At 54.9% G+C, this 12,144-nt stretch overlaps 1 protein-coding gene across 1 annotated transcript in view; it reads right to left on the reverse strand.

Annotated features, from left to right (window-relative positions):
- QSOX2 (quiescin sulfhydryl oxidase 2) overlaps nucleotides 1-8,021 on the reverse strand; it is a 39,766-nt gene extending 31,745 nt beyond the window's left edge. Inside the window, exon 1 of the mRNA XM_054501894.2 lies at nucleotides 7,673-8,021. Coding sequence (XP_054357869.1) covers nucleotides 7,673-8,000 — 328 coding nt within the window. The 5' untranslated portion in view covers nucleotides 8,001-8,021. The remainder of the gene's footprint in view (nucleotides 1-7,672) is intronic.
- Between the last annotated feature and the right edge of the window lie 4,123 nt (nucleotides 8,022-12,144).

Raw genomic sequence — 12,144 nt, forward strand, 5'->3', positions numbered from 1 at the left:
TGTGCCAGTGTCCAAGTAGAATTTTCCAAAAGCTAAACACACGATTCTCACACGAACGCAGAGTGAACGTGCGTCGACGATGTTCTTCCACTGGGACTGCTGAAGGAAAGGGTGAGGCCAGGTGAGGAGCACAGAGAATACTGCCACCTGCCCCCAGGGACAGTGCGCAAAGAAACTGTCCTATGGGGCAACAAAACCACAACCTTTGGGCTTTCCTTGTCTACCAGACAGACGAGGTCGGCGAGCTCACGAGTAACCCCAGAGACTGGGCCCTTAATCAGCAGTGAACAGCAGGGTAAACACACAGACGTCCGTCCCCCAGGTCACAGCCCTTGGGTGAGCCTGTGCAATACCCCAACATGATGTTGAGAGGACACAAGACTCAGCTTTTTGTCCTATTTCCAGGTTTTACCTAATATTTCCTTAGCAACAGGATGCAGAAAACTAGCCAGATGGGGAAACTGACCAGCCAGGGGGCAGGAACAAGAGCCGTGCCCTGGGCAGGAGCGAAACGTGCTGCTCCGCATCTCGGGTGCGTGCCCACCTCCCTGCACCCTCTCACGCTCCAAGAAGACAAGACATGGCCTTAGGTAACTTTTGCCCAAACACTGTCTACATGACCTGAAACCACAATTCCACCAGGAAGGCACAGACTTCCCCTTTGTTCCCTGAGGATCCCTCACACTTCAGGGAACCCTGAGCTGGCCTTCCAAAGACAATGCTCTCCGGGCCTCCGGGCCTCCTTCCTGCCTCGCAATCCGGGCCCTGAGTAAGCCCAGTGGGCAGCCCCTCCCACCTGGCTGTGCCAACCCTCCCTCTGCCCCTCAGGCCCCAGCTGCCACGCGCAGCCTGGCCTCTCCCACACATCCCACTGTGCTCCGCTGGTTTCTGGCCTTCAGTTCTCCAGAGAGCAGCCAGAGATTTTTACCTAGAAACCAGGTTTCCCTGCTTAAAATCGTTCTTTGGCATTCTGTTGCTCAGGAAGAAGACAAGCACTGTTTACTGAGCCTGCATCTGCCTGCTGCCGGGCCCTCAGGGACCTCGTGGTTGCCCCCTTGAGCGACCAAGGCCCTATCAAAGTCCTTTTAGCCGGGCACGGTGGTACCTGCCCATCGTCCCAGCTACTCAGGACGCTGAGGCAGGAAGGCCCCTTGAGCCCAGGAGTTCAAAGCCAACCCGGACCACACAAAGAGACTGGTCTCTAAAACAAAAGGTCCCCTGGACACTGCAGTCTTGGCTTTCTCGGGTCCTCTGTGCTGGCCATGCCCCTGGCAGGGCCTTCACCTCGCGGCTCCTCTCCCCAGTCACTGCCCTCTGACGCCTTGCTCTACCACCCAGGGCCACTCCAGTTTCTTTCTAATCGGTCTGCTCATTTTTCTAGGACTTACAACCTATAGGTAACTTATTTATTTTGAGACAGGTCTCACTCCGTCACCCAGGCTGGAGTATAGGAGGGTGATCACAGCTCACTGCAGCCTCAACCTCCTGGGCTCGAGTGATCTTCCCATCTCAGCCTCCCAAGTGGCTGGGGCCACAGGAGTGGGGATCTTGCTATGTTGCCCAGGCTGGTCTTGAACTCCTGGGCTCAAGTGATCCTCCCACCTTTCAAAGTACCGGGATTATAGGCGGGAGCCACTGCCCCGGCCACTTCCTTGTTTTATTTGTCTTCCTGTTGACTGTCCGCTGCTCCCTCTAAAGCACAGGCTTCCTCAGGCGGGGACCTCCCTGCTTTGTTCCCCCAACAGATGAATTTCCAGCGCAAATTCATCCCGGAGCGTGAATTCACGCAGAGGCCCCGCACACACTGCAGGGCGAGGGAAGTCCAGCTCCACCAGTCCGCAGGGGCAGCACCTCGACCTGCCTCAGCAGAGCTACGCTCCCGACAACACCACCCCACTCAGGGTCGGTCCTGGTGAAGGGGCATGCGGGCACCCCACGACGCCTTTGTCTGTCCTTGAAAGAATGCCAGGCCGTGTGCTCAGGGAAGGCGGAGCAGATGAGGGAGAATTTCCGTTACACAGGCCGCCCTCAGCAGCTGAACAGGTGCCAGGAGTCCCGGCAAGGACCCGGCAGATGGGCAGTATTCACGGCAACACAAAAGATCTGGTAGTCCATCTTATCCAATCAAATACAAAACACGTAATAGGCTCAGCTTCAGGGCACGGGCCTCATTCAACGGGTACCCTACCCTTCTCCTGCTCTGCCCACCTGTCTAGCTCCGAACCTCTAAAGCAGAATGCAAATGGCCTGCTTTCATTGGGCCTCTGGGGTTAGAGCCAGCTGAGAGGCACAGGGTGTGGGCAGGGGCGGGGGTGCCCAACCAGCACAGCCAGGGGGTTCCAAAGGGAGGCAGAAATGAGACCGCAGGCCTATTCTCACTTCTGCTCAAGAGCCTGGCTATTTTAGGACTCCAGTCTTAAAAATACTTGGGAAATAATTAAGCTTCTATATATAGTAGACTAACATTTATTTCAAGTGTGCTTGTCAAATAACTCTAATACTGAATCTAACAAGATTAACTCTTTGCTGCTTGTCACGTTCTAATGAAAAAGCCTACAGAAGTCTAATGTATAGTCAAGTATCAATTAGTTCTAGAAAATGATTACAGTAAAGATAAAATAATCTCCCAAGTTTAAATGCAACTAGAGAGCTGTGTTTAAGGGACAGAGCTCCACTGCAGCCTCTCCTTCCTGAGTCAGGGCCATGCTGGGGTCTCGAACTCCGCAGACCAGTCCCTGGAGAAGACCCTCTCTGGGTGGAGCCCCCTCTTGGCTGAGCAAAGCTCTTCTTAGCTAAGCTCGAAGTTCAAGGCACAAGTTTGGAATAACAGGCCTGGGTAGAAATGAAACCCACCTAGCAACCAAGAGAGCCTAACACAAATCACCTAGAAGTTGCCAAGGGCTGGTCTGAGAAAACCCGGGCACACGCTACGGTCGCCTCATCTGGGGACTGAGGGCAGGGCTGGGTCCCATGGACTCTTGATCCCCAGCATTTAACTCAATTCTGGTAAACCAAAACTACACGTTCTTCAGCCTCGAAGGGTGCTCCGAGGTGACAGCAATTCCAATGCTGTTTATCTCTTGGGAGGAAATGACAGTCCCTCAGCCCGTCCTCCATCAGGGAAGCCCAAGCAGTGCTTACGACCTGGGTCACCTGGGTCACTCCATGGCACGACGACCGGCATGACACAGCGGAGACGGCTCCCTGGACGTGGCCGTAAGGCCCTCTTAGTGAACCATCCCATCTTACTTCAACAACAAGTAAGTGGCCTGGGTCTCTCGGTGTAGTCTCAGACGCACCAACCACAGCCACTGGGGAGGCCAGTGTGGAGCCCAGCTGCTCCGATGCACCATCCTTTCTGTAAAATACTCATGTGGTCGCCACAGCGGGGCTGCATTAAGCCATTTCTGGGCCCATAAGGAGACAGGAGGCCTTCACTGCCCAATTCTTCCTCCTTCCACTCCTCCAGAGTCCAGTGAGCACCTGGCGGCTCTCATGGGCCGTCAGCCCCGCCAGATGCCCGCTGACACCTGCATGTCCCCCTCCCTCTGGCCCTTATTGTTTCTTTTTCCAGTAAACAGATAATGAGCCTGTGGGGAACACCAAGTTCTAATTCATCTCCAAGAAGCCTGCAGCCTAGTCAAGTAGACAAGAAACCAGACCAAGTGGGACAGAGGAGCTGGCAGCAATCACAGAGTGTCCTACCCTTCCTTCAGGAGATGTCGGATGTGTCCGGCTCCCAACCCCCACCTGTCCTCTACAAAGACAAAGGAATGAACTGCCATAGCTCCAGGTCACCCACACCTGGACACCCATCCCGGCCTGTCACTCAGCTGCGTGACCATGACTATCCCACGCAACCTCATGTGCTATCACCTGCAACATGAGCGCCCCCGCCCTCCTGAGGACAGGTGTGGGAGGACTCGGCCTGTCCCACGCAACCTCACTTGCTATCACCTGCAACATAAGCGTTCCCGCCCTCCTGAGGGCAGGTGTGGGAGGACTCAGCCTGTTGTGGGTGGCGGCCTGCCCTGTTTTCTCAGGCTGACCAAGTGAAGGAGATAGGAGGGAACAGGCACCAGGGCCACAGAGGGCGCACGGGGACACAGGCCTTGCCTTTAGGGTGCACCCTCTTGTCCACTCAAGACTGCAGAGGCATTTCGGAGATCTCACCGGTCAGACGGGCCAAAGTGTAGCCCCAGGCCCCGGTGCCTCATCTTCCATCACAAACCCAGCAACCATCACTGCCAGACAGATCTCCAGGAACTCAACAAGGTTTTGTTCTGCAAAGTACTTAGAAGTGACAGGCTTAAGCCAAATCTCCACAAACACTAGAATGACACTTGGTCACACCAAACAGTACACCTTTTGTTTCTTAAGCCACCTTCTTATAAGAAAAAACATTTATTTTCCCAACCTTGAAAAAGCCAGTCAAGAGCTAAAGTTCAATCCAAATTTCTGAGGAAAACAAAGGTGCCCTGGCCTGTCCTGCTCCGTCCAGCTGGAGGCTCCTGGGAAGCAGAGCCCGCACCTAACCATCCCCTCCAGCAGCCACAGGCATGGAGAACGCAGGGCGTGGCGGGTGCTGGCCAGGGGGACTGGTGGGAGAAGGTGGCTGGACACTCTAGGTAGAAGTAGGGGCCCAAGCCATGGCCTGTGTGCCCCCAGGGGATCAGCAGGATGACCTAAGTCACAGGTGATTGATCAGGGCCATAGGTGACTGATCTGAGTCAGGTAAACAGGGACATAAGAAAACATGAGAATGTTGACAACGGGAATGACTGCATGCAGCCAGACCCCTGCACTGCCACGGGCAATGGGCGCCCTATCCCTGTGGGACACCTCCATGCAGGGATGACAGACAGGGAGCCAGGCGCCAAGCAGACAGTTCTGACCTGGCAGGTCTGGGCTGGGGCTGTTGAGAAGCAGGCATTTCTAACAAGTCCCCAAGTGGCCCTACTTTGAGAGTCGCAGCCTTAGAACAGCTCCGGGGACTCCTCAGTGCCGAGGGCTTTTCATCCCTTTCTACCCGGCCTCCACCTCCCACAAGCCTCATGGGCACAGCTTGGCTCTCAGGACTGTAAACCAAAAAGAAAATCCTGAGTCCCCTAACTGACTGAACTGAACCCCCTCTTGGCTAAGGAGACCCCAGGGCAACCTGAGGAAAGAAATTCCAGGCCCTGACGGCAAGGGAGGTCAGACACGCCTGGTTATACCACCTCCCTTTGGAGTTTAGGCAGAGCTGACCAGCGTGAATGAAACAGAGGTCACAGACAGATAGCACAGCCTCAGCAGCAACGACACCAAGCTCCAGCCTGACTCGGGTACAGCACCGCATGACAGACAGCACACCCTGCAGGAAATCAAAATATTTCACCCCCAAATACATTTATTTCCTTGACATATTTGAAATGGTCCTGCAAAGCTGTCTTTTGTGAGGGAAGTTTGCATCTGTAGAGAATCTCCCTCCCTTTCTAGGTCTTTCCTGGATCTAGGAGACATTTAACGAGTCTGACAGCATTCAGGTCTGAAAAGAGACATTTATCCTCTATTCTCCCCAAGGCTGCTGCCTGTGAGGCTTCATCTACTTAACCTTGGCCTCCACAGCCCCTTTAGCTTAACTCAAGCATTTCTCTTTGCTGACTTCAAGTCTTTAGACAAAGCTTAACTCTTTCAATCAATTGCCAATCAGAATCCACCTATGATCTGTAAACCTACCCCTTCCTATACCTTACATGTACTGATTTACATCTCTCTGCCTATAACTTCTGTCTCCCTAAAATGTATAAAATCAAATTAACGTGACTGCCTAGAGCACACTTTCTTAGGACCTCTTGACACTGTTCCCCAGGCCATGGCCACTACACTTATTGGCTCAGAACAAACCTCTTTCAATATTTTATAGTTTGGCTTTTTAGCCAACAAGACCCTCTGCCTGGGCTCCCTGAAGCCCTCTCCCTGCTGCCTGCTCAGGCCACCGCTGTCTTTCACTTTCAGCCATATCCTCCTCCAGTCTCAGTCTCAGGCCCAAGCCTGTTCTTCCCGCCGTGACTGGGAACACAGTCAGACCCACTAAAGGTAAGGCTTACTGAGTTGAGTTAATCACACCACTGGGTATGGATTTTACTATGTGGCTCTCAGGAGTGGCCTTCCTTGTGAGCTCCAGGGACAGTTCTCAAGGCTGCCTATGTGCTGCTTCAGTTACAGAATTTGCAATATTTGAATCTGGTACAATCTTTAGACTTCAGCGACTCAACTGAAAAAAAAAAAATCAAAACCAAAACCCACAAAAAAAGTGACCAAGTCCTGCCAGGGCCACCTGCATTTTAATGAACATATCTGTTTCTGCCACTGAATAACACACAAGAACTGAAGGGTTCCCTACATGATTGAATTACTTGTTTGTTTTCCTAAAAGCAGTGTCTAAAAACCCCACTGAACAGTTTTTCTGTCCATCTCTTCCAGTTTCTGACCTCAGTTCTGACTCAGGTCAGCAGGGACATAAGAAAACATGAGATCAAAGAGGAGGAATCCATCAGAATCAAAAGGCCCCAGCTCTCTAAGAGGAGAATGCATTTTAAAGATAACCATTTACAATGACATACAAAAGCCCTACTTAGACTTGAAAAAAAAAGTTTCTTTACAAATCTGTTTGGCGATGAGAAAAATACAGCAGGATTGGGTGTAAGACATAAAAACAAAGGTGCAGGAAGAAAGAGGAGCAATTTGTTACAGATCTTGCCCACTGAAACATGTAATTTGAGGTTAGCACAACACAGGAAGTCCTGCCAAACCTCACTGGGTCGGGAGGACCTCCTACTTCAGTGATTTAAATACCATTTTAAGGGAAGGGTGTTGTGAATGCCCCCTCCCACGCCAACTCTGACCTGTAGAGCACGCGAGTGACTGGTTAACAACGTGCGACCAGATGAAAGCACTAAACAATAAAGTGCGGAACACTACCAGCAGTTTGGTGAAAGATTTCTCAAAGGCTGTGCATCTGTGATCAAGGAGCCCACCAATGAAATGCTTTATAGAGTTAAAAAAAATTGCTTTATAGGTTGTTTTGGGGTATTATAGAGAAGTCTCCAGAGTATTTGGATTTCTAAGTTGTGGGTTCACTTTGAGCACCCACTATATGGCCAGCTATCCGAACCAGAAAGTTAATGATGAAGGTTTAAAGGGAATGGGGTGGCTACGAGTGTGGAATAGGAATGAGGGATCCTCAGAGAACAGGAATTCTGGGCACTGGGGATGGGGTGTGTGGACGCCAAGAAACAGCTAGGGTAGGAGGCCTGGAAGGTCACTGAAGTTCTTGGGGCTCAAAACATAGGTATTTTGAGAGCTGGGATACGGGAGGGCTTCCCTATCCCCAAGTGTGCGGTGAGGACTGCGGGAGAATGGTTTCATTTTGACTTGGGACAGCCCAACTCGTCAGGATCTAACGGGGATTAACTGGGGGAGACATGGGGAGCAGCTGGCTTAGTCCCCTGCCCCTGGAAAGGCCAGGGTTGGTCCGAGTCGGGTGCCTCTGTGGGGCAGGGGCTGGCTCTGCGGTAAGGAAAGAAAAACGGGGGAGGGGCCCCGGGACCCGCCTTCTGGGGCGGTCGCAAGGGGTCCCGGAAGGCCGCGGTCCAGGGGTCGGGGGTCCCCGCGCGGGGGCGCGCCTCACCTCGCACATCCCCGGCCAGGGCCCGCCAGGTGGGCGCGTAGCCGATGCAGTGGCCACACCACGACGAGTAGAACTGCACGAGCCACGCGGCCGAGCTGTTGGCGGTGGCCCCGCGCACGCTGCCGCTGTCCAGCACCCACACGGCGTCCTCGCCCGCGCGGTACAGCCGCGCCGCACCGCCCGCGCCCTGCCCCACCGCCGCCGCCGCTAGCAGCACTAGCAGCCGCGGCAGCCGTGCGGCCCGCGGCGGGGGCGAGCGCCGGGCTCTCAGCGCAGGTCCCGCTCCGATTCCCGGGCTGCGCGCCACCTCCGCCCCGGCCGCCGCCATATTGGAAGTGCCGCCAGCGCGCTGAACTTTCACCCTGGCAACCACCGTCACGTGCGCCGGCGCGCCCGGCCCCGGCCCCGCCCCCGCGCGCCCAGCTCTGTTCCGCCCCGCCCCCGCAATCTGACCCCGCCCTCTCTCCCCGCCCCCGCCGGTATGGCCCCGCCCCCGCCCATGCGTGGCAGCCCCGCCCCCAAGGGTCTGATGACGCCATCTCCCCGCCCAGGCGTGGCAGGCTCCGCCCAGGCCCCGCCCCGCCCCGCCAAGCGTTCCCTAAACCCCTTCCCTGAACCGGGCCAGGTGGCCACGTTTAGCAAATGGAAGTCCAAGACGCCAGGTTCAACGTGAATTTCAGACAAACAGTGAGTTGGTTTTTCAGCCTAGGTCTGTGCCATGCCTGAAATACAAATTTAACAAGACATTCTTAGACGTAAAAAACTATTCCGGGGTTCTTTTACTTGGCAACCCCACCTGGGGCTTCAGAGGGTCTGCAAGCCAGCCTCGACTTTTTAATATGATATTTGAACGCTTAGAAAATGCAGCAAAACATCCACTCAAAGTCAGATGTGTTGTGTGCTACCTTTTAGGGTGTTCCAGTCTAATGCAGCTTCACTGTTTGGAAATGAAATCATATGACTTTTTTGCTTCATTGAACAGGACACCTGATTTTTTTTTTGTTCCTATTCCTAATTTTTACACATGTCAAGATTTTCTCTGAACTGTGTGACCAAAACAAAACAAGGGAATGGGCGAGCCTGGGCAACATAGCGAGAGCCCATCTCTTAAAAAAAAGAAAAAAGCCAGACATGGTGGTGCACACCTGTGGTCCCAGCTACTTGAGGGGCTAAGGTGGAGGATGGCTTGAGCCTGGGAGCTCAAGGCTGCAGTGAGCCGTGACTCTGCCACTGCACTCCAGCCTGGATGACAGAGCGAGACCTTGTCTCAAGATAAATAGATAACTGTATTGTGGGGTTCTGTGTAAGATTTTGTTTAAAAGGTTTTGCTGCTAACAACGGTTAACCCCAGATCAGAGGATTCTCCCCAGAGGGCCCCTGGCCAAGGCATCTGCTCCCTTTTCCTCACGTCCTGCGTCCTCCGTTAACGTTTCCTTCCATCACTCACGTTTCCTGGCTTCTGCTCTGTGCCAAGCCCTGGAGACAAAGCGAGAACAAAACCGAGCCCCCAGTGCCCCTGGCCTGCATTTGGGCAGACCCAAAACAAACCAACACGTAAAGCAGCCAACGCATGCTATGAAAAGCAATGAAGCCGGACATGGAGGCAGGTGCCAGCAGGGCTGCCGTACACAGGAGGGTGGGGAGGTCTTTGAGAAGGTGACCCGAATGGAGAAGGAGGTGAGGGAGGAGGCACATATGCAAAGGCCCTGGGGCACAAGGGTGCTGAGCATGCTGGAGGAAGAGCAAGGAGCCGGACCTTGTGGGAGCGGAGCAAGCTGGGGGACGCGTGGGAGGGAAGAAAAGCTGAGAGCCCGAGCTCTCACAACCTGGGCCTCAGACTCGGACTTTGACGCTGAATGTGGGGGTGACCACAGGAGGATGGGTGCAAGGATGCAGCTCTGCCCTTCTAGTTGCAGAGTAGGAGAGGCAGGAGGGGAAGCAGGGGACCTGGGAGGGGCCGCCGCCTCCTTCCACAAGCTAGAGGGACTCTGGGGGAGGGGTGAGAGGCAGTGCTGGTGGAGGGGTCGGCCGAGCCTAGGTGGAGGCAGAGGGTGTCACATTCGCAGAGTTTGGGCCAAAGCAACCGGAGGAATGGGGTTGCTTACGGCTGAGACTAAATCCTGCAGCGGCGAGATGGGAGAGCTATGCTGGGGAGGATGCCATGAGTTTGCTTTGGACCTGTTACATCTGAGCAGCCTTTTCAACCTCTAAGGGAGGTATCAGGTCAGGGTTTAGAAGTGGGAGTCGAGTCTGGAGCTCAGAGCTTGAGGCTGCTTGAGGTCCCCTGGGGAGGCTGTGGGACAGAGGGGAGGGCCACACGCCGAGCCCCAGGCCTCCAGAAGGAGCAGCAGCGAGGTGGCAGGGGAACAAGGAGTGGAGGAAAGGAGCCTGATCTGGCTGAGACAGAGGACGTCATGAGCCCAACTGGAAGGGCACATTCGGAACATCGGGGCAACACTTCACCCCAAACCTGCTCGGTGAAACGGAGCCACCCCTGGGACCAAGCTCAGCCCAGCACTTAGAGGCCACACCCCAAAACAACCAGAGTTTCTCCTATCCAAGGCAGGGCGGGGGAGGGGAAGGGATTGGGATTGAATCTCGGAGTCTAGGTAAGCGCTGTCTGTGCTGAGCCAGATCCTGCCCAAAGCCTGCGTGAAATCTGCCCCCCTCCCCGACCTGCAGGAGAGGCATCGCACGTCGCTGTGGCAAAGGCCAGGTGACCGCAGGCGCGGTTAGCGTGCGTGCCACGGAACAAGAACACACGCGGCCAGCGGCCATTTTCAGGTGCCCTGACAGAGATAGCTCTGGCTTCAAAGAGATCAAAATGTAGGGAGATCACATCTTAGACCTGATGAGATAAGGCACTGTGCAGGCTGAGGCAGCAGCATCTTGGACCTAATCTGCTGTGTTGGATCCTGATGAGCCTGATTCCGGGAAGGCCTCCAAGATTTCCAGTTGATCTGTTGTTCCCTGTGTAGAGCAGGTACTTGCCGTAAATCCCACCCTTAGGGCACAAAGCCCTGATGCTATCTGCTTCAGGTTTCTGCAAGTGGCTTCTAAACCAGCCTCCCCTATGGCAGATAAGCCCTGGGCCTGGGGGTGATGGCGGGATCCCGTCTGTCTGTGCCTCCAGAGACACGGATGTGGCTTCCATTTGTAAGTCCCTACTAAATGTTTCTTCCTGAGAAACTGGACTTGTCAGCCTCTTTCTTCCGCCTCTCAGCCTCCTCCATCTTTGGGGCAGGTTTGCCCAGGCCTGCCCATCGTGGAACAGGTATTGATATTCCTGTTTTACAGAGGGAGAAACTGAGGCTCAGAGGGCTGACTACTGTGTGAGGTGAAGGGCACATGGCATGTATGTGACAGAGAGGAGGGTCTCAGGCCCACGTGCCTCCCAGAACCCAGGAGGGCCCACTCCGATGCTTGCGTTGGAGACAAAGGCAGAACCCCAGCTCTGAGCCGCCTCCCTTTCCACATGAGGAGAGCAGAGATGAGGCCCGATGGATTTCAATGGCCCCGGCTCCAGGACTGGCCCTGCCGTCCACGTCTCCCCCCTTTAGCAGGAGTTTGGCATGGAGGGCTCAGCTGCTTACGACCACCACCCATTTTGGGAAAACTTCTGAGGAAAAATTCTGCACACCTGTGCCAGCCCCTGAGCACTGGCGATGTGCCAGGGACAGTGCCTGAGGGAACAATTCTCCATGTCCTCACTAGGATACCATGAGGAGGTGGGTGGCCACCCTCCAGGGACTGTGGACACGGAGGCACCTCTGGGGGCAGGGGCTCCCTGCCAGACCCCTAGGGAGAGGTGGAGCAGGGCCCAGGCAGCCTCAGAGCCCGAGCTGGCTCCCAGCACCAGTGTGGCCAGTGCTGTATCAGCTGCAGCCTGATGAACATGGTGAGTGGCGGGCAGGGGTAGGGCGGCCGGGAGCCCCGGGGCAGGGCCAGGGCCAGGGCCAGGGGGTGTGTGTGATCCCATCCTCCGCTCCCAGCTCTGATGCTCCCATGAGGGGACAAGGCGCCATGGGATGGCTGTGGGACCTGCCAACACTCTTCCAGGACCCCAAAGCTGCCTGAGCTTTGCTGGGCATGAACGGGCCAGGCTTGACCCTGGGTACAGAGAAAATGACCCGCAGGGACCCTGCTCCTCCTGGGCAGTGAGTGAGCTCTCCCAGCCCCCTGGGTGCAGGGAGGCTGTGCTTCCCAAGAGTGTGTGTGGCCGCCACCTTTCATAAAGGCCCCCGGCCTTCATGTGTGTTTTATGAGGGTGGCCATGATGGCCACGCAGGGCAGGGAATCAAAGGGACTCGTAAAGTTTCTCTGATGATTTGGGACTCGGAGCACTGTGGACACATTCATGGGCATTTTATGCGGGAGGGAACCGTTAAGCAGGGAAGCTGAAAGAGACAGATCACGGGAAAATTAAATGTAGGGTTTAACTGAGAAATAATCATTTTCTATGAAAGATAATG

The sequence above is a fragment of the Pongo pygmaeus genome, chromosome 13, assembly GCF_028885625.2.
Source record: "Pongo pygmaeus isolate AG05252 chromosome 13, NHGRI_mPonPyg2-v2.0_pri, whole genome shotgun sequence".
NCBI classification, from domain to species: Eukaryota; Metazoa; Chordata; class Mammalia; order Primates; family Hominidae; genus Pongo; species Pongo pygmaeus.